The sequence below is a fragment of the Phyllobates terribilis genome, unplaced genomic scaffold (assembly GCF_046119375.1).
Source record: "Phyllobates terribilis strain yellow unplaced genomic scaffold, ASM4611937v1 Scaffold_5__5_contigs__length_657084704, whole genome shotgun sequence".
NCBI lineage: Eukaryota > Metazoa > Chordata > Amphibia > Anura > Dendrobatidae > Phyllobates > Phyllobates terribilis.
In genome coordinates this window covers 77,489,559-77,514,212 of record NW_027362765.1, presented here as the reverse complement: position 1 = coordinate 77,514,212, position 24,654 = coordinate 77,489,559, and the positions used below count along the sequence as shown (strand labels likewise).

The window sequence follows — 24,654 nt, the reverse complement described above, 5'->3', positions numbered from 1 at the left end:
TTCTTTACATTGTATACAGCGTCCCAACTTTATTGGAACTTGGGGTTGTTCAAGGTCTTTTGTTGCCGCCAATGTCTTCCTCAGTTTAAAATCTAATTTTACAACAAATTGTATAGACACTTCAATAAATAAATGTTATAAAATGTTATTGAATAATATCACTGGTTTCATTTTTGGCAGATGACTGTACCAGGAGTTTAAAGGAACATGTGATATTTTCAGATGTTAAATCAGATGATCGTAGTATCACACCACATACATATGAAGAGTACGCCATTATCCAAGATATACCTCCAGCCTTTCACAGAAAAGATGTATCATCTGATCCTTTTCAACAGATTGTTAGTATTGATTCATCACAGACTTTTAAAGAAAATAAAAATAACTTAAGGGATGGTAAACATCAAAGAGATCACGCAAGAAAGAAGCCATTTTCATGTTCAGAATGTGGGAGATGTTTTAATCAGAAATCACATTTTCTTGAACATCAGAGAATTCACACAGGGGAGAAGCCATTTTCATGTTCAGAATGTGGGAAATGTTTTAATCAGAAATCAAATCTTCTTGAACATCAGAGAATTCACACAGGGGAGAAGCCATTTTCATGTTCAGAATGTGGGAAATGTTTTAATCAGAAATCACATCTTCTTGTACATCAGAAAAGTCACACAGGGGAGAAGCCATTTTCATGTTTAGAATGTGGGAAATGTTTTAATCGGAAATTACATCTTCTTGAACATCAGAGAATTCACACAGGGGAAAAGCCATTTTTATGTTTAGAATGTGGGAAATGTTTTAATAAGAAATCACATCTTGTTTCACATCAGAGAATTCACACAGGGGAGAAGCCATTTTCATGTTCAGAATGTGGGAAATGTTTTGCAGAGAAATCAAATCTTGTTAGACATCAAAGAATTCACACAGGGGAGAAATTATTTTCATGTCCAGAATGTGGGAAATGTTGTTCTCAGAAAAATGTTCTTGCTAAACATCAGAAAACTCACAGAAGAGAGAAGCAATTATTATGTTGTTCAGTGTGAGGGAAATGTTTTTTACAGAAAAGAAATCTTGTTACACATCTGAGATTTCACAGAGGAGAAAATGCATTTTCATGTACAGAATGTGGGAAATATTTTCCAAACAAATCAAATCCTGTTATGCATCAGAGAGTTCACACAAAGGGAGAAGCCATTTCATGTTCCCAATGTGGGAAATATCTTACATCTGAATCAAATCTTTTTGGACATTGGATTATTAGGGGCGTGGCCTGACCGGCATGTTAGGCAGACGCACTGTGTGAGAGTGCCCGCTCTTAATCCGGCTATATCCTGAAATACTAGCTGTAATTTGCCTTCACTGCTGACCCTGTGACTCAGATACCTACCAAGAATCGGGGCCCCTAGCACGAAGATAAATTCCACCACGACCCATGGCAAAAGAGGAGAGAAGGAGTCAGTAGAACGTTAGGCGGCTGCATCAGCAGAGTATCTGAAGCGGCAGTAAAGCTGGGAAAATTCGCTCGCATTCCACCTGAGCAGGTCTTCTCAGGATTGCAGAGATGAGGAGTGCCTTGGCCCAGATCTGGACGTGGAGCTGGAGCCCACAAGTGAGCACCTCACAAGTAAGATGACCACCGCTTGACACACACACAAGAACCGGGAGGCAGCATGCAGGCTACTCCTGAAGGGAGAATGGAGGGGGGTACTGCGGATGCAGAGACATTGCTAGCTGAACCCACAGTTAGGGATGTTCTGTCTGCAGTAAAAAAACAGGCAATTCTATTTTGATTACATTAAGCACGCAGATGAGCATCATGAAAACAGACATATCCTGTATTAAGCAAGATTTATGTGGGATTAATAAAAAAGTGGGATAGCTGGAGGGGAGAGTGAGCTACATAGATAATAAACTTCCTCCCTTGACTCGTGACCTGGGGAAAGCAGTACATAATATCTCATTGCTGATAAATAAGATGGATGACTTGGAGAACAGGTCACGTAGGAATAACCTGTGCCTGGTGGGAGTTCCTGAAAAGTCAGAAGGAAGAAACCCTCTGGCATATTTTGAAACATGTCTGCCAAAAATCCTGGGGGGGAATGTGCTCTCCCCATTCTTCACAATAGATAGGGCGCATAGGATTCCAACGCCATCCCCCTCACCTTGAGCACCCCCACATCCGTTGATCATCCGATTGCTGCACTTTAAAGACAGAGATTATGTGCTTTGGAGGGCCAGGGCCCTTAAAGATATCACCATAGATGGTCTATTTTCCCTGACTTCTCAATGGAGGTGCAAAAATAGAGAGGACAATATCAAGACATCAAAAACCGGCTGAAAAATCTGCAGATACCATACTCCATGATGTTTCCCACCGCATTACGTGTGGTTGCTAACAGAAATATACACCTGTTTGATTCTCCTGATGCAGCACTGACCTGGTTGGATACAAATGAGAAGATTGTGCTCTGGGGAGACACCTGATCTTTATACTTTTTATATTGAAATATGGAACATAATGCTTGTGCCAGTATATACTCTTTTCGTATCCTAATATGGACATGAAGCGGAGGGCATCTTAGAGCATTCCTGTTATACAAAATGCCAGACATGTTGGTCTCTGCCTCATGTGGACTAAGGGAATAAGATAGCCCCACTTCTCTCCATTTGAGAAAAATGTCAAGGTTGTCAAGTTGGTTGTTCATGGTTGCTTTTTTCTTCTCCCTCCATTTTTTTCTTTCTTCCCTACCTCTTCTTGTCTTTTTTTCCTTTCCTTATCTCTTTATTTGCCACTTTATTGCCTAAATCTTACATCAGAGTCAAAAGTGTTTATAGACGTGTGTGTTCTTAAGGTGCAACCTCGTATTACATACATAAGAATATTACTATGACATTAATACTAGATGTGGTAGTATGGAATGTCGGGGGATGGGGAAGGCCACTAAGAGATGTGCAGTTTTTACGTATTTAAAGCAGTTCTACCCAGTTATACTATGTATTTCAGAAACGCATATGGTAAAAAATAGGGTCCACTTAATGCATAAAAGAGAGGTTGCTCATGAATATCGCTTGGTGTACTTGACACATTCTAGAGGAGTGAGCGTTTTGGTTCACAAGGATCCGTGTTAATGGATGTACTTCTGAACCCTTTACCCTTTAACCTGGGAAGAGGTACTCTGGCGGTTTTACTTCACTGCTCAAAAAAATTGGTGGTTTTAAATGTGGGAACATTTAACAGGTGTCCCTTTATGTGGATGATCTGCTCTTATATCTGGGAGAGGTCCAGACTTCGATAGTGCCGTCCATGAACATAATTGGGGAATTTGGGAGGTGGTCTGGGCTTCAGATAAATTGGTCAAAATCAGCCCTGATGCCTGTGGATCCCTTACCGTCAGAGTTCCCTAATGTGCAGATTCCAGTGGTGGATAAGTTCAAATATCTGGGAATAATTATTAGCGTAAAGCCATTAGAATACCAGTCTCTTAATCTGGACCCCTTACACAATTTAGAATTATGGGCTACACCTCGTGTCACCTTCCACTGTCGGTAATTGGCAGAGCTAATCTAATTAAAATGGTGTTAATGCTGCAACTGCTATATATTTTACATTATGTTCCGGTATGGAAACACAGGCAATTTTTCAATAAAGTCAATAATCAATTGTTTGGAAGAAACAAAATGCGAGGATTAGGTTAGAAATACTTCAGAGGGAAAAAGATGGTGGGGGTTTGGCAATACCGAATCCACGGGTATACTATATTGCATCACAAATGCAACATTTTAGAGGTTGCAGGACAGACGAGGCACATGAGGCAGGGGGTCGTTGATAAAAGAGAGCACAAGATGGAAGAACTTTGTGGGATCATTGGAGGTGGGAAATCTCCAAATCAAAAAAGTGAGACACACAACACTTGCTATAATTTTTAAGGTATGGCATAGAGGTAAAGCATTAATGGGCATAGCAGGATATACGAACTATTATCCACTATGGCATAATGCGGGACTGGTTGAGATACAGAAGCTCATAGGCATTAAAGAATGGGAAGATAGAGGAATAATGCTGGTGTCTCAAATATTGCAAAATAATGTATTTAAAAGTTTTGAACAAATCCAAAGTGAATTTAGAATTCCACACAGAGCCTTTTATCAATATCTGCAGCTGAGACATGCATATACGAAACAAGCAAAATTAACCAGTATCAAATTGGAACATAATCGTTGCCTTAATAATCTGCTCAAATCTGAATCCTCCAGAGGTATTATTTCTATGCTATATAAGAAATTTTTGCCTTTACACCTTAATAAATTCCCCTTGCAGGTTAGATCCAAATGGGAGAGAGACTTGGGATCACTATCACAGGAACAATGCATGGATATTTTGCAACAGACCCCTAGGCTGGCAGTTTCGGAGGGACAAAGGCTATCTCTGCTCTTTCTCTTGCATAGAGTATACAGAATGCGCACTTTCTTGCACAAAATTGAGGTTAGACAAGATGAGATGTGCCCTGGCGGGATAACGCACACCTTATGCACATGATGTCGGAGCATTGGGAAGTATTGGAAAGATACTCTGAATCTGGAAAAAACAGGTCTATGGCATTCAGATTCTGCCAAACCCAATGCCATGTGTCTTGGCCTTCAAGAGGAGGGGATGGATCCGGATTTACCAATGAACCTGGGTATCTCCCGTATAATGTATCAGGCTAGGAAATTATTGGCTTATCATTGGTTGTATGCTGCCCCCCTCCCCAACTATTGCAGAACTTAAGAATAGAATAAATAATATATTACGCTTGGAGAGGGGTGTGTATCTGAAAAGAAATGTATTACACAAGTTCTATAAGATTTGGAAGCAAGGAGTGGCTGTGACGGGTCTCCCCTCACCAGGTATGTTGCAGGATAGTGGGTTGGATCAGCTCTTACTTCTCATAGTCTAGTTTAAACAATAGTTATCTGGCCCCTTGATATCATGGAACTGGATGACTGCCCACTTTTGTTTTTCATATCCCCCCACTGTGTTGGATAGAATTCATGTGATATGATGATAGGTAGGAATAGTCATTTAAATTATAAAGCGAAATGGAGAACAACTTGAGGTATAACCTTTTATTATCAAGATACGCTGGCGTTTGTAATAGGCAAATGTACACTGTGTAAGTTTTATATTCAGTGTTCACCTACATTGTTACATTTATTAATGGTGTTTTGTTAATGTAAAATGAAGATACTTAATAAAAATGAACCTGATTAAAAAAAGACATCAGATTATTCTGTGGCGCCCCTGGGGGTTCGACCGCCACAGAGATGCTGCACCTCTTTAATGGAGTGTGGTACCTCTCCTTCAAGGTAAGGATGGTGCAATAGTCAGGACCCCACCTCTACATCCAACACCACACTTCTCCCACCAGGGGGGGGCCAATAGGCACCAGTGTGCTGCACCAGCCGGGATAATGGGAGATTGGGGAACCATGTAGTGGGTGAGGATGGAGGACGCACATATAGGTTACACTTAATAATTCATATTTAATAAACGGCCATCTTGGGCTTATGGTCTTTTGATTGTGATCTTCATCACTGAACGTGGCTTTCTGTGTGAACCTGCAGTTGATGGGGACACGGTCCTCGTACTCTGACCTTGAGTCGAGGAGCGGGTCTGAGTTAATGGCTGTCTCAACCCGGTCAAAGTCCCTACCCAAGAAGGCCTGGAGCTTAGGAGTCTAGCTCCGCCGCAAAAGGATGCCAGGGGGATGCAGACGGAGCGGTATGCGCCACCTATCTTCGCTATTCTGGCCTAGTCAGAGGGATTCCGGCTGCAAGAGGGGTAACGGCCCCCGACACCTGACTTTGCTACTCTACGTCCTAGTCAGGGAAGCCCGGAAGGCACAGTGGATCCCACCGGGTAACGGACGGAGCGGAGTCGCCACCCGTACCCTTGTTCTGCGTGTAGTCCAGAGGGAGACCCGGCCTTTCTACACACGCACGGACAGGAGAGGACTCAGTTTGAAGTCTAGGAACACTCTGGTGCGGGGTCCTGACTAAGCGCTTGAATTACTCGGAGGTTGTCGGATCCCCGGTCCTGGTGACCACAGAACCCCGTGAGGAGCAGGGAGAAGCCTTGCAGTTGCATGCTCTACCGTGAGTAAAAACCCTGGAAGTCAACCCCTATGGCCTCCGGACTCTTTATTTCTGCACCGCACCGCACAACACCAGACCTCCTCTACTACGACTGCCTCCATCCGCGTCTCTGCCCTGAGGCCCTGCTCCGCCTGTGGGGAGTAGTATCAATGTCGGCTGCCACAACATCCCGCCTCAGAGGACTGCAGCAGCGCTGGTGACCTTCACCAGGTACCACAGGTGGCGTAGTCGATTTCACCACTCGATGAACACTAACCCTGTCAGCCCATTACATCCTTTTTAATGTGACGGCCCTGGGCACGGAATGGGTCCAGGCCACGGCTACAACCCACCAAACATCTGACCCGGCTCCGAGTACCCCCCATCTTCCCAGGGTAGGGCTGCGAGCGTCACATAACTTGGCGTAGTCGGCAGGATTGCGTGCCCGCAGCAACGGAAGGAGCTTGCCCATTGCTACCGGGTACTGTGCACCTTTCACCTTAGACTGTAGTTTCCACTCAAAATGGTGCCCACCCAAGAAGAACGGACGCCATAATGCACTGAAAGGACAGTCTCCTAGCACCTCCTATCGTGGGCCAGGCTCCCCCATGGCGCCAAAAGAGCAGACCGCCCCTTCCATCAGAGACTATCCGTGGGGTAGTGCCCGGCAAAACGGATGGGATGACCGAAGGCGTGCCTGTCAGCCTGCCGCCCAGGAGCCGCCCCAAAAAGAGGAGGGAATGGAAAAACAACAAGATGCTTCCATAACAGTCAGAGACTTACTATCCTCAGGAGCGGACAAGGACGCTGCTGAAGCGAGTCTATCGGAGCCTTCCGAACCCGGCCCAGGTTCTTCTCCCGTCGGTGAGGAAGGTGGCATGTCTCTGACCTCGGGAGATATAGAGTTTCTCCGGCAAGAAACCCCGGACCTTGCTCGGAGAGTGGCTGAGGCCCAGCAAGCGGCATCCGCTGCGTGGCGGGAAAAAATGCTGCAGCGCATCTGGACCAGCCGCCAAGGAGCAGCAACTCAGGAGGAGGCAGCAACAGAGGTCGCGTGCAGCCAAGGAGCGGGTGAGTGTGATACCCCTGTCCCGGCTGCTGAGCCCACCGTGCCCCTCCTGGATCTCATGACTGAGTACCTGCTACCTGGCGCAGTCACTTGGGAGCAGGTCTTTGCCCCGGAGCTAGAGGCCTCCGCTATCGGCGGGGACCTGCATTGCCTCCCATCTCCCGTCTCGGAAGAACCTGAGTCTGCTGGGGTATCCACCGACCCCAACCCGGACTGGTCCGCAGTTCTTGAGGTCCTCCTCCGCCTGTGAGGAGTAGTATCAACGTCAGCTGCCACAACATCCCGCCTCAGAGGACTGCAGCAGCGCTGGTGACCTTCACCAGGTACCACAGGTGGCGTAGTCGATTTCACCTCTCGATGAACACTAGCCCTGTCAGCCCATTACATTCTTTTTAATGTGACGGCCCTGGGCACGGAACGGGTCCAGGCCATGGCTACAACCCACCAAACATCTGACCCGGCTCCGAGTAGCCCCCATCTTCCCAGGGTAGGACTGCGAGCGTCACAATTCACATGGGAGAAAAAACATTTTCATATTTACAATGTGGGAAATTTTTGTTGCACATCAGAGCACTCACATCAAGAAGTAGCCATTTTCTTTTTTCTTTATTTTTTTAAATGACTATTGACAAATTGTACAAGGCACAAACATCATTTACAGTGAAAGTAAAGCCATATGTCATAGATGAGGAATGGAAAGCAACTTAAAGTATTGATTGGTGATTCAGAAATATATGAAATTATCAATAGGCATTTGTCATCAAAAAGCAAATAGAATCTAAATAACTCACCCATACACTAAATGGGCAACGTGATAGAGACACCGGTGTTTTTTATGGCTGCAATTTTCTTGAATGTGCACTGCCTGTTCCACAGAATGATTCTTAATAGGGTTTTCGGACTCAGAAAGCCTATTTCTAAGCTGCTGTTTGTTTTAAATAAAAAACCTATCCTTTACTCACAGTCCCTTGGTCCATCGCTGAGTCCCTGACACTGTTCTATTTTCTGTAATGTGTCTTCCAAGCAAAATTGCCAAAATGGGTGATGATCTAAGGGTGTCAGTCTCAGAAATGGCAATCCTAGTCTATGCTACTCTTCCCAATCACATGAACAGCCCAGCTAAGATAATGTAGGTGCAGTAACGGTTCATTCAGACATCTGTATTTTGCGTACATGGTTTTCACGGATAGCACTCGCACCTACAATAGTAAATGGAGCGGTTCACATGTCCATGATGTTTCATGGACAGAGCAGTTTGCGTGAAATTGTGGACACATGTCTGATATTTTTTCAAATGTTGGATCAAAATCGGCAATGCAAGTCTATGGGTCTTGTGAGGCAGTGACTGGGATCGTATACGAAGGACGTTATATATCCTCCAGAATGTGTACAGAGACCTATTAAACCCGTTGGAGTGCATTGTAGTCACAGACACAGCTGCGACTGCAATGCAGGAATGAAGGTGAGCATTGACCTGGTCAGGCTATCTGGCTAAGGCAGATTAAGTAAAACCCGGCAGGGCCTTCATTTCTTGGAGGAGGCTGCAGGAAGGCAGTGGGGCGGCCTTGTCCCTCCAACCTGGGTTTTCCAGTGGCTCTTGCCACAGGTCCTTTAAAAACCCTGCATTAAGGATTAGTGTTGTTCAGTGTTGGGACCTGCTAGGAGCATAGCAGGAAAGCTCGACGGGCTTGTGTGTAGCTGAACCCACACCTGGGAAGGCTCTGCACCCATCAGGATCTGAGCGGCCCGGCTCGGCCGTTGCCCACGGTAACTGTTGATATGGACTTGTGTTAACCCGGCTGCGAACCAGAGGACTTTCTGTTTTACCCGGGAGTTGCTGAATAAAAGCTGCTTATGTTGGACTTGCTTGGGTCACTGCCTCAGTTACTGCACGGTGTGAACACCGCCGCCTTACAGCTTGGTGGAGAATGCGGGCATTGTGACTGAGGCATACCCCACAGGCAGCTGCATGATCACAATCCGACCTGCCACCTTTCAGCCCAAACCCGTGGACAAAATGGAGGAGCTGTTAAGGCAATTAATCCTCACGCAGCGGCAGCAGCTGATTATGTACAGCTGTCATGCTCTCTTCACAATGTTATACCACACAGATCCATTCATTCCCACCATACAACACAGGAAACGCTCTCACAAATCACTCAACCATCTGCTCACTCTCTGTATCTTCCTTCTCTTAGTTGCAGGTGATATTTCCACTAATCCAGGACCCTCCAGTAATAACATTAACTTTTCCCTGTTACATTCTATAACCCTGCTAATCTCATTAATATTCCCTGCATATCTTCTGTCTCATTCAACTGTTCCCTTTGGAATGCGCAATCAGCATGTAATAAACTCTCTTACATCCATGACTTTTTCCTCTCTAATTCCCTCAAACTTCTGGCTCTCACTGAAACCTGGATCCAGCAGTCGGACACCACCTCTGCTGCAGCTCTCTCCTATGGTGGCCTACACTTCTTTCATACTCCGAGACCTGACAACAGATCAGGTGGAGGTGTTGGTCTGCTTCTTTCAACAAAATGTACTTTTCAGGTTATCCCCCCAGTACCCTCCCTTATCTTCCCTTCTTTTGAGGCCCACACAGTCAGACTCTACCGGCCCTTCTCCCTTCGAGTGGCCGTTGTCCTCCTACACAAAGAACAATTCGGCATAGACGGCGACAACCCTGGCACACACCTCAAACACATCTTCTCCAGCGGTGTTCCAGGTGCGCTGAAAGGCTTGGAGAAAACCGAATCTGCCCGAAGATTTCCTCCATTATAAATTTATGCTGAAAACATATAACTCTGCGCTTCACCTCTCCAAACAAACCTACTTTAACAACCTCATAATCTCAATTTCCAATAATCCTAAACGACTCTTTGACACGTTTCATTCTCTCCTCAATCAAACAGCACAGGCCCCGATCACCGACCTCAGCGCTGACGATCTGGCCAATTATTTCAAAGAAAAAATTGACCATATCCGAAAGGAAATTTTCTCCCATTCCCCAAGCGTTATGCATGCTCTCCCCTGCCACATCGTATCTTGCTCACTTTCGGACTTCGAACCAGTCATGGAAGATGAAGTGATCAGGCTCCTTGCATCTTCTCACCCTACCACCTGCACCAGTGACCCTATTCCCTCACATCTCCTTCAGTCCCTTGCTCCAGCTGTCACCACTCACCTAACTAAAATTTTCAACCTCTCCCTCTCATCTGGTATCTTTCCCTCTTCTTTTAAACACGCCAGCATACATCCATTACTTAAAAAACCATCCCTTGACAAGAACTGCACGGCCAACTACAGACCCGTTTCCAATCTTCCCTTTATCTCTAAACTCCTGGAATGCCTGGTCCATTCCCGTCTAATCTGCTATCTCTCAGACAACTCTCTTCTTGACCCTTTACAATCTGGTTTCCGCTCTTTACATTCTACTGAAACTGCCCTCACTAAAGTCTCTAATGATCTACTCACAGCTCAATCTAATGGTCACTACTCCCTGCTGATTCTCCTGGATCTCTCTGCAGCATTCGACACTGTGGATCACCAGCTCCTCACTATGCTCCGCACTATTGGCCTCAAGGACACTGTTCTCTCCTGGTTCTCCTCCTATCTCTCTGACCGCTCCTCTGTGTCTCTCGCCAGCTCCTCCTTCTCTCTCCTTCCCCTTACTGTCGGGGTTCCTTAAGGATCAGTCCTAGGGCCCCTTCTTTTCTCCTTATACACCGCTCCCATTGGACAAACAATCAGCAGATTCGGTTTTCAGTACCATCTCTATGCTGATGACACCCAATTATACATCTCTGCTCCGGACATCACCCCTACATTACTACAAAAGACCAGTGATTGTCTTTCTGCTGTGTCTAACATTATGTCCTCCTTCTGTCTAAAACTGAATCTGTCAAAAACTCAACTACTCGTATTTCCTCCCTCCACTAACCTACCTGTGCCCGATATTGCCATTTCCGTTTGTGGCTCAACTATTACTGCCCAGCAACAAGCCCGCTGTCTTGGGGTCATTTTTGACTCAGATCTTTCCTTCACTCTTCACATCAAATCACTCGCTCGTTCATGTCATCTACACCTCAAAAACATCTCAAGAATCAGGACTTTTCTCACCTTTGACTCAGCAAAAACTCTTACTGTAGCTCTTATTCATTCTCGTCTGGACTACTGCAACTCTCTACTTATCAGGCTCCCTCTTACTAAACTCTGCCCTCTCCAATCCATCCTTAACGCAGCAGCCAGGATCATATTCCTCGCCAACCGCTACACCGATGCCTCTTCCCTGTGCCAGTCATTGCATTGGTTACCCATCCAATATAGTGTTCAATTTAAACTTATCACGCTTACCCACAAAGCGCTCCATGCTTCAGTACCCCCTACATCTCCTCCCTTGTCTCAGTCTACCACCCTACACGTGCCCTCCGTTCTGCCAGTGACTTAAAACTAAAATCCTCCATAATCCGAACTTCCCACTCCCGTCTCCAAGATTTCTCGTGTGCTGCACCAATTCTTTGGAAGGCACTACCCAGAACAGTTCGATTAATTCCCGATACCCACAGTTTCAAGCGGACCCTAAAAACCCATTTCTTTAGACTGGCGTATCGCCTCCACACACTATCTGTCCATCCCAGTTGTCCGTCCCAGTTTTCCCCCATATTAAAATCTTCAATTTCAGGTTCATACCAACCATGCACATAATAGCCTCGGTCAGGACTGTACACATACTGGCAGGCGACCAGTCCATGTATTATTTATCCTATTTAGTATATCAAGGCTGCATTATACAATATATGTACATTCTACCTTTTGTGTCTCCCCCATTTCCTCATAGACTGTAAGCTTGCGAGCAGGGCCCTCACTCCTTTCGATATGAGATATGCTTATTCTGTATTGTCTGTATAAGTCCCCCCTAAAATTTGTAAAGTGCTGCGGAATATGTTGGCGCTATAAAAATAAAAATTATTATTATTATTATTATTATACAGCAGCTCACAGCTCTGCGGGAGACGCCAACGGCACCAGCCCGGGAACGTCGAGAGGCCCGGGACAAGGTTCGCTCAGCGTTGAGGAAGATGGGACCGGAGGACGACGTGGAAGCCTTCCTTACCATCTATGAACGCACAGCAGAGCGGGAAAACCTACCAGCCGGCAAGTGGCCGGAAGTGGTGGCTCCGTTTTTAGTCGGTGATGCCCAGAAGGCCCACTTTGACCTTAGTCGAGAGGACGCCCAGGACTACCAGAGGCTTAAAGGTGAGATCCTTGCCCGACTGGGGTCAATACATACGTGAGGGCTCAGCGCGTATTTTCATGGGCCTTTGTGGAGACCCGACCCGCCCCGTCTCAGGCTTATGACCTTCTGCAGCTGATAAAGAAGTGGCTCCAGCCTGAGACTTTGACTCCAGCCCAGATGGTGGAGAGGGTGGTGGTCGACCGGCTGGTGAGGACTCAGCCGGCCGCTCTCCAACATTGGGTGGGGCAAGGGGACCCCGGCACCCTCGACCAGTTGGTCAGCCTAATCGAGCGGTGCGTGGCCACTCAGGCCTTTATACGGGACTCTGCCCCCTCGCGTCTGTCACGCTGGACCCTGCTAACCCAGGAACCGGGAAAGGGGTCGCGTCCCTCTGCTGAAGACAGTCAGCACCATGCCTGTGCTGAAGGGGTAGCCCGGAGTGAGAGTGGCAGGAGACTGGTTCCCTCCCAAACGGTCATAAGAACTAATAGTACCTCCACCATTAGATGCTGGCGGTGTCAGGGGCCGGGACATGTAGTTGCTAACTGCCCCCTGACTACGGAGCCCATCGACTGCGGATATAACCGCCAGGTCTCACTGTACACCCAGACCGTCTGCACTGTGAGTGCCGATCCCCCTGGTCAGTGAACCCCAACTGTGCCAGGTACTGGTTAATGTGTACCTCCTCTGACTTTTACGGAACTTACATATGGCTATATAGACTAATACTAGGGCTAATACAGGCTTTCATTCATTGGGTATCATAGGTTTCTTAAAGTGGTACACACTAGTATTCAATTGTGTTTATATTATATTCAGAGACCCTTATGTATTCATCTTTGCAGCTGATCCTCTTGTGAACCTATGACCTGCTAGGGACTGGGGCTCTCATAGGCCCTCATATAAATCACTTTTTTTTTTTTTTTTTTTGTACTACAATTTAAGATAGGTTAAATATGGTGCCTGTATTTTTATAGACCTTTAAATTAGGGGTCTTTCAATAGGAATTTAGACTGCTCACTCATTGGAACATAATCGTTGCCTTAATAATCTGCTCAAATCTGAATCCTCCAGAGGTATTATTTCTATGTTATATAAGAAATTTTTTGCCTTTGCACCTTAATAAATTCCCCTTGCAGGTTAGATCCAAATGGGAGAGAGCCTTGGGATCACTATCACAGGAACAATGCATGGATATTTTGCAACAGACCCCTAGGCTGGCAGCTTCGGAGGGACAAAGGCTATCTCTGCTCTTTCTCTTGCATAGAATATACAGAATGCCCACTTTCTTGCACAAAATTGAGGTTAGACAAGATGAGATGTGCCCTGGCGGGATAACGCATACCTTATGCACATGATGTCGGAGCATTGGGAAGTATTAGAAAGATACTCTGGATCTGGAAAAAAACAGGTCTATGGCATTCAGATTCTGCCAAACCAAATGCCATGTGTCTTGGCCTTCAAGAGGAGGGGATGGATCCGGATTTACCAATGAACCTGGGTATCTCCCGTATAATGTATCAGGCTAGGAAATTATTGGCTTATCATTGGTTGGATGCTGCCCCCCTCCCCAACTATTGCAGAACTTAAGAATAGAATAAATAATATATTACGCTTGGAGAGGGGTGTGTATCTGAAAAGAAATGTATTACACAAGTTCTATAAGATTTGGAAGCAAGGAGTGGCTGTGACGGGTCTCCCTTCACCATGTATGTTGCAGGATAGTGGGTTGGATCAGCTCTTACTTCTCATAGTCTAGTTTAAACCATAGTTATCTGGCCCCTTGATATCATGGAACGGGATGACTGCCCACTTTTGTTTTTCATATCCCCCCACTGTGTTGGATAGAATTCATGTGATATGATGATAGATAGGAATAGTCATTTAAATTATAAAGCGAAATGGAGAATAACTTGAGGTATAACCTTTTATTATCAAGATATGCTGGTGTTTGTAATAGGCAAATGTACACTGTGTAAGTTTTATATTCAGTGTTCACCTACATTGTTACATTTATTAATGGTGTTTTGTTAATGTAAAATGAAGCTACTTAATACAAATGAACCTGATTAAAAAAAGACATCAGAATATTCACATGGGAGAAAAAACATTTTCATATTTACAATGTGGGAAATTTTTGTTGCACATCAGAGCACTCACATCAAGAAGTAGCCATTTTACTTTTTTCTTTATTTTTTTAAATGACTATTGACAAATTGTACAAGGCACAAACATTAGTTACAGTGAAAGTAAAGCCATATGTCATGGATGAGGGATGGAAAGCAACTTAAAGCATTGATTGATGATTCAGAAATATATGAAATTATCAATAAGCATTTGTCATCAAAAAGCAAATAGAATCAAAAGAACTCACCCATACACTAAATGGGCAACTTGATAGAGACACCGTTGTTGTTTTTGGCTGCAATTTTCCACAGAATGATTCTTAATGGGGTTTCGGATTCATAAAGCCTGTTTCTGAGCTGCAGTTTGTTTTAAATAAAATAAAACTATCCTTTACTCACAGTCCCTTGGTCCAGCGCTGAGTCCCTGACACTGTTCTATTTTCTGTAATGTGTCTTCCAAGCAAAATTGCCAAAATGGGTGATGATATAAGGGTGTCAGTCTCAGAAATGGCAATCCTAGTGTATGCTGTACTTCCCAATCACAGAGCGAACAGCCCAGCTAAGATAATGTAGGTGCAGTAAGGGCTCATTCAGACATCTGTATTTTGCGCACATGGTTTTCATGGATAGCACTTGTACCTACAATAGTGAATGGAGCGGTTCACATGTCCATGATGTTTCATGGACAGAGCAGTTTGCGTGAAATTGTGGACACGTCTGATATTTTTTCAAATGTTGGATAAAAATCGGCAATGTAAGTCTATGGGTCTTGTGAGGCAGTGACTGGGATCGTATACGAGGGACGTTATATATCCTCCAGAATGTGTACAGAGACCTATTAAACCCGTTGGAGTGCACTGCAGGCACAGACACAGCTGCGACTGCAATGCGGGAATGAAGGTGAGCATTGACCTGGTCAAGCTATCTGACTAAGGCAGATTAAGTAAAACTCGGCAGGGCCTTCATTTCTTGGAGGAGGCTGCAGGAAGGCAGTGGGGCGGCTTCCTCCCTCCAACCCGGGTTTTCCAGTGGCTCTTGCCACAGGTCCTTCAAAAACCCTGCATTAAGGATTAGTGTTGTTCAGTGTTGGAACCTGCTAGGAGCATAGCAGGAAAGCTCGATGGGCTTGTGTGTAGCTGAACCCACGCCTGGGAAGGCTCTGCACCCATCAGGATCTGAGCGGCCCGGCGCGGCCGTTGCCCACGGTAACTGTTGTTATGGACTTGTGTTAACCCGGCTGCGAGCCGGAGGACTTTCTGTTTTACCCGTGAGTTGCTGAATAAAAGCTGCTTATGTTGGACTTGCTTGGGTCACTGCCTCAGTTACTGCACGGTGTGAACACCGCCGCCTTACAGCTTGGTGGAGAATGCAGGCATTGTGACTGAGGCATACCCCACAGACAGCTGCATGACCACAATCCAACCTGCCACCTTTCAGCCCAAACCCGTGGACAAAATGGAGGAGCTGTTAAGGCAATTGATCCTCACGCAGCAGCAGCAGCTAATTATGTACAGCTGTCATGCTCTCTTCACAATGTTATACCACACAGATCCATTCATTCCCACCATACAACACAGGAAACGCTCTCACAAATCACTCAACCATCTGCTCACTCTCTGTATCTTCCTTAGTCGCAGGTAATATTTCCCCTAATCCAGGAGCCTCCAGTAATAACATTAACTCTTTCCCTGTTACATTCAGTAACCCTGCTAATCTCATTAATATTCCCTGCATATCTTCTGTCTCATTCAACTGTGCCCTTTGGAATGCGCGCTCAGCATGTAATAAACTCTCTTACATCCATGACTTTTTCCTCTCTAATTCCCTCAACCTTCTGGCTCTCACTGAAACCTGGATCCAGCAGTCTGACACCACCTCCACTGCAGCTCTCTCCTATGGTGGCCTACACTTCTCTCATACTCCGAGACCTGACAACAGATCAGGTGGAGGTGTTGGTCTGCTTCTTTCAACAAAATGTACTTTTCAGGTTATCCCCCCAGTACCCTCCCTTATCTTCCCTTCTTTTGAGGCCCACACAGTCAGACTCTACCGGCCCTTCTCCCTGCGAGTGGCCGCTGTCTATCGCCCTCCAGGTTGCTCCCATCAGTTCCTGGATCACTTTGCTGCCTGGCTTCCAAATTTTCTATCCTGCGACATCCCCACGATAATCATGGGAGATTTTAACATCCCAATTGACGATCCTCTTTCCCCATCCTCCGTTCACCTTTTATCACTAACCTCCTCCTTCGGCCTTTCACAGCTTGCTAATTCTGCTACACATGAGGACTGGAACACATTGGACCTGATCTTCTCCCGGCTTTACTCAGAACATGACTTTACTAACTCTCCCCTTCCATTGTCTGACCATAATCTTCCTTCATTCTCTGTCAAGAACTGTGACCCTACTCAAGACCCCCCCACTTTCCACACTTATAGAAATATACGCGCCATTAACACCCAGAAATTTATGAAAAAGTTGCAATCAGCATTAGCCCCAATCTCCTCCCTCTCATGTCCCGACTCTGCATTGAAGCATTATAACAAAATAATGTTATGCGCCCTGGATGAAGCCGCACCTACACAAAGAACAATTCGGCATAGACGGCGACAACCCTGGCACACACCTCAAACACGTCTTCTCCAGCGGTGTTCCAGGTGCACTGAAAGGCTGTGGAGAAAATCTAATCTGCCCAAAGATTTCCTCCATTATAAATTTATGCTGAAATCATATAACTCTGCGCTTCACCTCTCCAAACAAACCTACTTTAAGAACCTCATAATCTCACTTTCCAATAATCCTAAACGACTCTTTGACACGTTTCATTCTCTCCTCAATCAAACAGCACAGGCCCCGATCACTGACCTCAGCGCTAACGATCTGGCCAATTATTTCAAAGAAAAAATTGACCATATCCAATGGGAAATTTTCTCCCAATCCCCAAATGTTATGCATGCTCTCCCCCGCCACATTGTATCTTGCTCACTTTCTGACTTCGAACCAGTCACGGAAGATGAAGTGATCAGTCTCCTTGCATCTTCTCACCCTACCACCTGCACCAGTGACCCTATTCCCTCACATCTCCTTCAGTCCCTTGCTCCAGCTGTCACCACTCACCTAACTAAAATTTTCAACCTCTCCCTCTCACCTGGTATCTTTCCCTCTTCTTTTAAACATGCTAGTGACTCGCCCCCTGGGCCGTGGGGCACTCGGATCCGGGCAATAGGGGGAACGATGGGAGTAGTAGTGGCAACCCGGTTCCGTGGCTCAGAGTGGTCAGGCCAGTGGTAGTCCGTTATGTGCTGATGTTTATGTCCGACTACGCCACCCGTGGATTTGCGGTCATTAGGAACCGCCGCTGCAAGGCAGACCACTGGGGCTGATGATATATGCAGCTGGGATGGTGTGACTCCCCACGGGAAGAGTGCGGCCCCAGGGCAGTGTGGTGGATGGTGGGAGTGATGGTAGTGAGAGTCCCAGTGCTGATAGTGCTGGAGGAGCAAGGAGCACGCAGACAACAGGTTGCAGTCCAGGGTCTTTACTAGAACAGGTAAATTGACCCACAAACAGTCCCAGCTAGGAGGGGACCTGGGTGTCTGAGAGCAACGGGGAAATTGGCCCTGGTCAGGGTGAGGGTGTAGGCCTACCGTGCTTTCTGCGCTCCTTCTGGCTATCTCCTCGTTATAGGGTAACAGCCCACGTTTCCGAGCTTTCCGTGTATTCTCGCCTGTATGGCCTGCGACGTGGGTTCCTTTCTGCTCCCAGCCTTGTACGGCTTTGCTGGTCCCTTCTGTTGTGGCAGGGCCTCCAGGCTTCTTAGGCCAAGGAATATACAGTCCCCTGCGGACTGGTTATCTGCTGGAGAATGTGGAATCCTTCCAGCCTCAGACACCAAGTCTGGTAAATTAAGTCCTTTCTCTGCCAAGACAGGCTCTCTTCGCCTCTTGTCTCTGGCTTGTGGCTGTCCTCCGGCCACACTTCCTCTTAGGTGCAGTGCAACTGTCTGTCCCTGCTTTGCTCTGGGACAAGTCTCAGTGCTGAGACAGGCCATCAAGTTCTCCCTAACCCTGCCCCCAGTACCAGCTTTTATAGGGGCAGCCAGCTCCCCCTACTGGCCTGAGACAGGAGGCATTGCATGCTAATGTTCCCCTGACTAGAGAACCTCCCCCTTGCTCTCAGACACAGCTTTATTACATTTTGTTGCATCCAGGCCAGGGTGACACACTAGCATACATCCATTACTTAAAAAAAATCCCTTGACCAGAACTGCATGGCCAACTACAGACCTGTTTCCAATCTTCCCTTTATCTCTAAACTCCTGGAATGCCTGGTCCATTCAGTCTAAAGGCCCCGTCTCACATAGCGATATCGCTAGCGAGATCGCTGCTGAGTCACGGTTTTGGTGACTCACCAGCGACCTCACCAGCGATGTCGCTATGTGTGACACTTTGCAACGATCAGGCCCCTGCTGTGAGGTCGCTGATCGCTGCAAAGTGTCCTGGACCATTTTTTGGTCGTTGGCCTCCCGCTGGCCAGCACACATCGCTGTGTGTGACCAGCGGGACCAACGATCTGGCTGGTAACTATGGTAAACATCGGGTTACTAGGGGCACGCGCGCACTTAGTAACCCGCTGTTTACCATGGATACCACTCTGCTAAGGTGCGCGGAGGCTCCCGCGCACCGTAGCAGAGTGGTATCCATGGTAAACAGCGGGTTACTAGGGGCACACGCGCACTTAGTAACCCGATGTTTACCATAGTTACCAGCCTGCTCCTGCTTCAGCAGGCTGGTAACGGGAGCAGGACATCGTGGAACGATTCTTTCCACGATATCGCCGCTCCCCTGATCGCTGGTGAGCCTGCCTGTTTGACAGCTCACCAGCGATGTATTAGCGATACAGCAACGATCCCTGACAGGTCGTATCGTTGTCGGGATCGCTGCTGCATCGCTTAGTGTGACGGGGCCTTAATCCGCTATCTCTCTGACAACTCTCTTCTTGACCCTTTACAATCTGGTTTCCGCTCTTTACATTCTACTGAAACTGCCCTCACTAAAGTCTCTTATGATCTACTAACAGCTAAATCTAATGGTCACTACTCCCTGCTGATTCTCCTGGATCTCTCTGCAGCATTCAACACTGTGGATCACCAGCTCCTCCTCTCTATGCTCCGCACTATTGGCCTGAAGGACACTGTTCTCTCCTGGTTCTCCTCCTATCTCTCTGACCACTCCTTCTCTGTGTCTTTCGCCGGCTCCTCCTCCTCTCTCCTTCCCCTTACTGTCGGGGTTCCTCAAGGATCAGTCCTAGGCCCCCTTCATTTCCCCTTATACACCACTCCCATTGGATAAACAATCAGCAGATTCAGTTTTCAGTACCATCTCTATGCTGTTGACACCCAATTATACACCTCTGCTCCGGACATCATCCCTGCATTACTACAAAAGACCAGTGATTGTCTTTCTGCTGTGTCTAACATTATGTCCTCCTTCTGTCTAAAACTTAATCTGTCAAAAACTGAACTACTCGTATTTCCTCCCTCCACTAACCTACCTGTGCCCGATATTGCCATTTCCGTTTGTGGCTCAACCATTACTCCCCAGCAACAAGCCCGCTGTCTTGGGGTCATTTTTGACTCAGACCTTTCCTTCACTCCTCACATCAAATCACTCGCTCGTTCATGTCATCTACACCTCAAAAACTTCTCAAGAATCAGGACTTTTCTCACCTTTGACTCGGCAAAAACTCTTACTGTAGCTCTTATTCATTCTCGTCTGGACTACTGCAACTCTCTACTTATCGGGCTCCCTCTTACTAAACTCTCCCCTCTCCAATCCGCCCTTAACGCAGCAGCCAGGATCATATTCCTCGCCAACCGTTACACCGATGCCTCTTCCCTGTGCCAGTCATTGCATGGGTTACCCATCCAATATAGAGTTCAATCTAAACTTATCACGCTTACCCACAAAGCGCTTCATGCTTCAGTACCCCCCTACATCTCCTCCCTTGTCTCAGTCTACCACCCTACACGTGCCCTCCGTTCTGCCAGTGACTTAAAACTAAAATCCTCCATAATCCGAACTTCCCACTCCCGTCTCCAAGATTTCTCTGCACTACCCAGGACAGTTCGATTAATTCCCAATACCCACAGTTTCAAGCGGACCCTAAAAACCCATTTCTTTAGACTGGCGTATCGCCTCAATGCACACTATCTGTCCATACCAGTTGTCCGTCCCAGTTTTCCCCCATATTAAAATCTTCTTCAATTTCAGGTTCATACCAACCATGCACATAATAGCCTCGGTCAGGACTGTACACATACTGGCAGGCGACCAGTCCATGTATTATTTATCCTATTTAGTATATCAAGGCTGCATTATACCATATATGTACATTCTACCTTTTGTGTCTCCCCCATTTTCTCATAGACTGTAAGCTTGTGAGCAGGGCCCTCACTCCTTTCAATATGAGATATGCTTATTCTGTATTGTCTGTATAAGTCCCCCCTAAAATTTGTAAAGTGCTGCGGAATATGTTGGCACTATAAAAATAAAAATTATTATTATTATTATACAGCAGCTCACAGCTCTGCGGGAGACGCCGACGGCACCAGCCCGGGAACGTCGAGAGGCCCGGGACAAGGTTCGCTCAGCGTTGAGGAAGATGGGACCGGAGGACGACGTGGAAGCCTTCCTTACCATCTATGAACGCACAGTAGAGCGGGAAAACCTACCAGCCGGCAAGAGGGCGGAAGTGGTGGCTCCGTTTTTGGTCGGCGATGCCCAGAAGGCCTACTTCGACCTCAGTCGAGAGGACGCCCAGGACTACCAGAGGCTCAAAGGTGAGATCCTTGCCTGACTGGGGTCAATACATACGTGAGGGCTCAGCGCGTATTTTCATGGGCCTTTTTGGAGACCCGACCCACCCCGTCTCAGGCTTATGACCTTCTGCAGCTGGTAAAGAAGTGGCTCCAGCCTGAGACTTTGACTCCAGCCCAGATGGTGTAAAGGGTGGTGGTCGACCGGCTGGTGAGGACTCTGCCGGCCGCTCTCCAATATTGGGTGGGGCAAGGGGACCCCGGCACCCTCAACCAGGTTGTCACCCTGATCGAGCGGTACGTGGCCACTCAGGCCTTTATATGGGACTCTGCCCCCTCACGCTTGTCACGCTGGCCCCTGCCAACCCAGGAATCGGGAAAGGGGTCGCGTCCCTCTGCTGAAGACAGTCAGCACCGTGCCTGTGCTGAAGGGGTAGCCCGGAGTGAGAGTGGCAGGAGACCAGTTCCCTCCCAAACGGTCATAAGGACTAATAGTACCACCACCATTAGGTGCTGGTGGTGTCAGGGGCCGGGACATGTGGTTGCTAACTGCCCCCTGACTACATTGCCCATGGACTGCGGGTATAACCGCCGGGTCTCACTGTACACCCAGACCGTCTGCACTGCAAATGCCGACCCCCCGGACAGTGAACCCCAACTGTGCCAGGTACTGGTTAATGTGTACCCAACGGAGGCCCTGTTAGACTTTGGGAGCCTAATGACTTTGGTACATGAGTCGCTGGAGGCAGGAGACAACGCCAGTAGATGGACAGTCGGGGTTTTGTATATCCATGGGGACCTCCGAGAACACCCAACCGCGGAGGTAGTGTTGTCCACGCCATGTGGGGACACAAAACAAGTGGTGGGGGTGGTAAAAACTCTTCCCTATGGGACTGTGTTGGGAAGAGACTTGCCCCTGTTCTGGACTCTGTGGAAAAACACTCCCCGGTAAAATTTATTACGGGCGCTGTACCCGAAGAACCCGAGTCAGGGGTACCTGCTGTAGGGGTGTCCAAACTAGGGACAGAGGTTTCCCTTAGAGGTGCTGGCAGGAGAGATCGAGGAGACCCCATCGATCCCCGAGCTGGAAGTGTCCCGGGGCACGTTTGGGACAGCTCAGCTACAGGATCCCACCCTGACTCGGGCGTGGGAAAGGGTGTAAGAGGTAAATGGTGTAGCTCAACAGCCCGGTGCAGATACTGTGTTTCCACGCATTGTGGTCAACGGTGAGTTGCTCTATATGGTAGACAAAATCAGGGACGAAGTTGTGGAACAGTTAGTGGAACCTCAGTCGTACCATCGGGTGGTTCTGGAGATGGCACACACACACCTGCTGGGTGGACACTTAGGGGTTAAAATGATGCAAGAGCGTATCTTACAGCAGTTCTTTTGGCTGGGGATTTACGCGGAGGTCCAAAAGTACTGCGAATCCTGCCACGAATGTTAGCTGACAACACCCACCGCAAGTTTCCGTAGCCCATTGGTACCTCTGCCAGTGATAGAGGTACCTTTTGAACGGATTGCAATGGACTTGGTAGGGCCTATTGTAAAATCCGCTCATGGCCACCAACATATACTGGTGGTCGTCGACTATGCCATCCGGTACCCGGAGGCTATACCGCTACGCCACACCTCGGCGAAACTGATTGCACGGGAGCTGTTTGCCATGTTCTGTCGCCTTGGGCTACCTAAGGAGATCCTGACGGATAAAGGGACCCCTTTTATGTCCAAGGTGATGAGGGAACTGTGCAAACTGCTAAAAATAAAACAATTGCGCACCTCGGCGTACCACCCTCAAACCGACGGGCTAGTAGAACGGTACAATAAAACCCTCAAGTCCATGTTAAAAAAGGTGATTTCTAAGGACGGAAGGGATTGGGACATGTTGCTACCCTATTTGACGTTCGCCGTCCGGGAGGTACCCCAGCCTTCCACAGGGTTCTCTCCCTTTGAGTTATTGTATGGCAGACACCTTAGGGGGCCAAGTGGCAAGGGCCATATGAAGTTCGAGAAAAGATGGGGGAGGTAAATTACTGGGTGTATCAGCCCAGAAGGAGGAAACCTGAGCAGCTTTATCATGTAAACCTGCTAAAATCTTGAAAAGATCGAGAGTGTTTAGTTACAGGCGTCACTCCGGCATGCTGCCAGAGAGTTCTCTACCTTCAGCCAGGGATGCGTCCAGGGAAGACGTCAGGATAAGTGATGCTCTCACTAAACAGCAGCGACGGGAGGCTCGCTCGCTGGTGCAGCAGAATACTTACATGTTCTCAGAGCTACCGGGTAGGACTACGGTTCTCCAACATGACATTGTCATCGAACCTGGGGTGCGGGTACGAATGAGACCGTACCGGGTACCCAAAACCTGGAGGCAAGCCATCACAGCTGAGGTAAAACAAATGCTCCAGTTAGGCGTCATCGAGGAATCACGGAGTGAGTGGGCTAGCCCCATCATACTGGTCCCGAAACGAGACGGATCGTTACGCTTCTGTAACGATTTCTGGAAATTAAATGAATTGTCGAAGTTGAACCTTTATCCAATGCCTGGGGTGGATGAGCTGATTGAGAGACTGGGGCAGGCCTAGTACTTTACCACGCTCAAACTCACCAAGGGTTACTGACAGGTACCTCTCACGAAATCGGCGAAGGAAAAGACCGCCTTCATAACTCCGGAGGGTCTAAATCACTATGTGGTCTTACCTTTTGGGTTATATGGGGCCCTGGCAACATTCCAGAGGCTGATGGATATAGTGCTCAAGCCCCATCAGGAGTACGCGTCCACGTATCTAGATGATATCATCATCTTTAGCACCGACAGGCATATGCACCTATCCCAGGTGCAAACGGTGTTGGATTCTCTCAGAGCCACGGGGTTAACGGCAAACCCCAAGAAATCTGCGATAGGGCTAGAGGAAGCCCGATATTTGGGGTATGTGATTGGCCGAGGTGTTATCAAGCCCCAAATCAATAAAGTTGAGGCCATTAAAAACTATCCTAAGCCGTCAAGTACAAAACAGATGAGGGCGTACTTTGGCATCCTTTAGTATTATCACCGGTTTATACCTAATTTTGCTGGGAGAATGGTGGCCCTGACCGATCTCTAGAAAGGAAAAAAAACGGTGTTGGTTCGGTGGAACCCTCAGGCAGAAGAAGCGTTTCAGTCCATGAAGTTGGCCCTGTGTGGACAGCCGGTTCTCATCAGCCCCAACTTCAAGGAAACCTTCATTGTACAGGCAGATGCCTCGGAGGTCGGCCTAGGGGCGGTATTGTCACAAAAGGTGAATGATGAAGAGCACC

The 24,654-nt window shown here is 47.4% G+C and overlaps 1 protein-coding gene across 1 annotated transcript in view; it reads left to right on the top strand.

The window, feature by feature from the left end:
- The window catches only part of LOC141272089 (oocyte zinc finger protein XlCOF8.4-like), a 198,167-nt gene extending 192,940 nt beyond the window's left edge, over positions 1 to 5,227 (top strand). Inside the window, exon 7 of the mRNA XM_073682396.1 lies at positions 181 to 5,227. Coding sequence (XP_073538497.1) covers positions 181 to 1,040 — 860 coding nt within the window. The 3' untranslated portion in view covers positions 1,041 to 5,227. The remainder of the gene's footprint in view (positions 1 to 180) is intronic.
- The last annotated feature ends 19,427 nt before the right edge of the window (positions 5,228 to 24,654 follow it).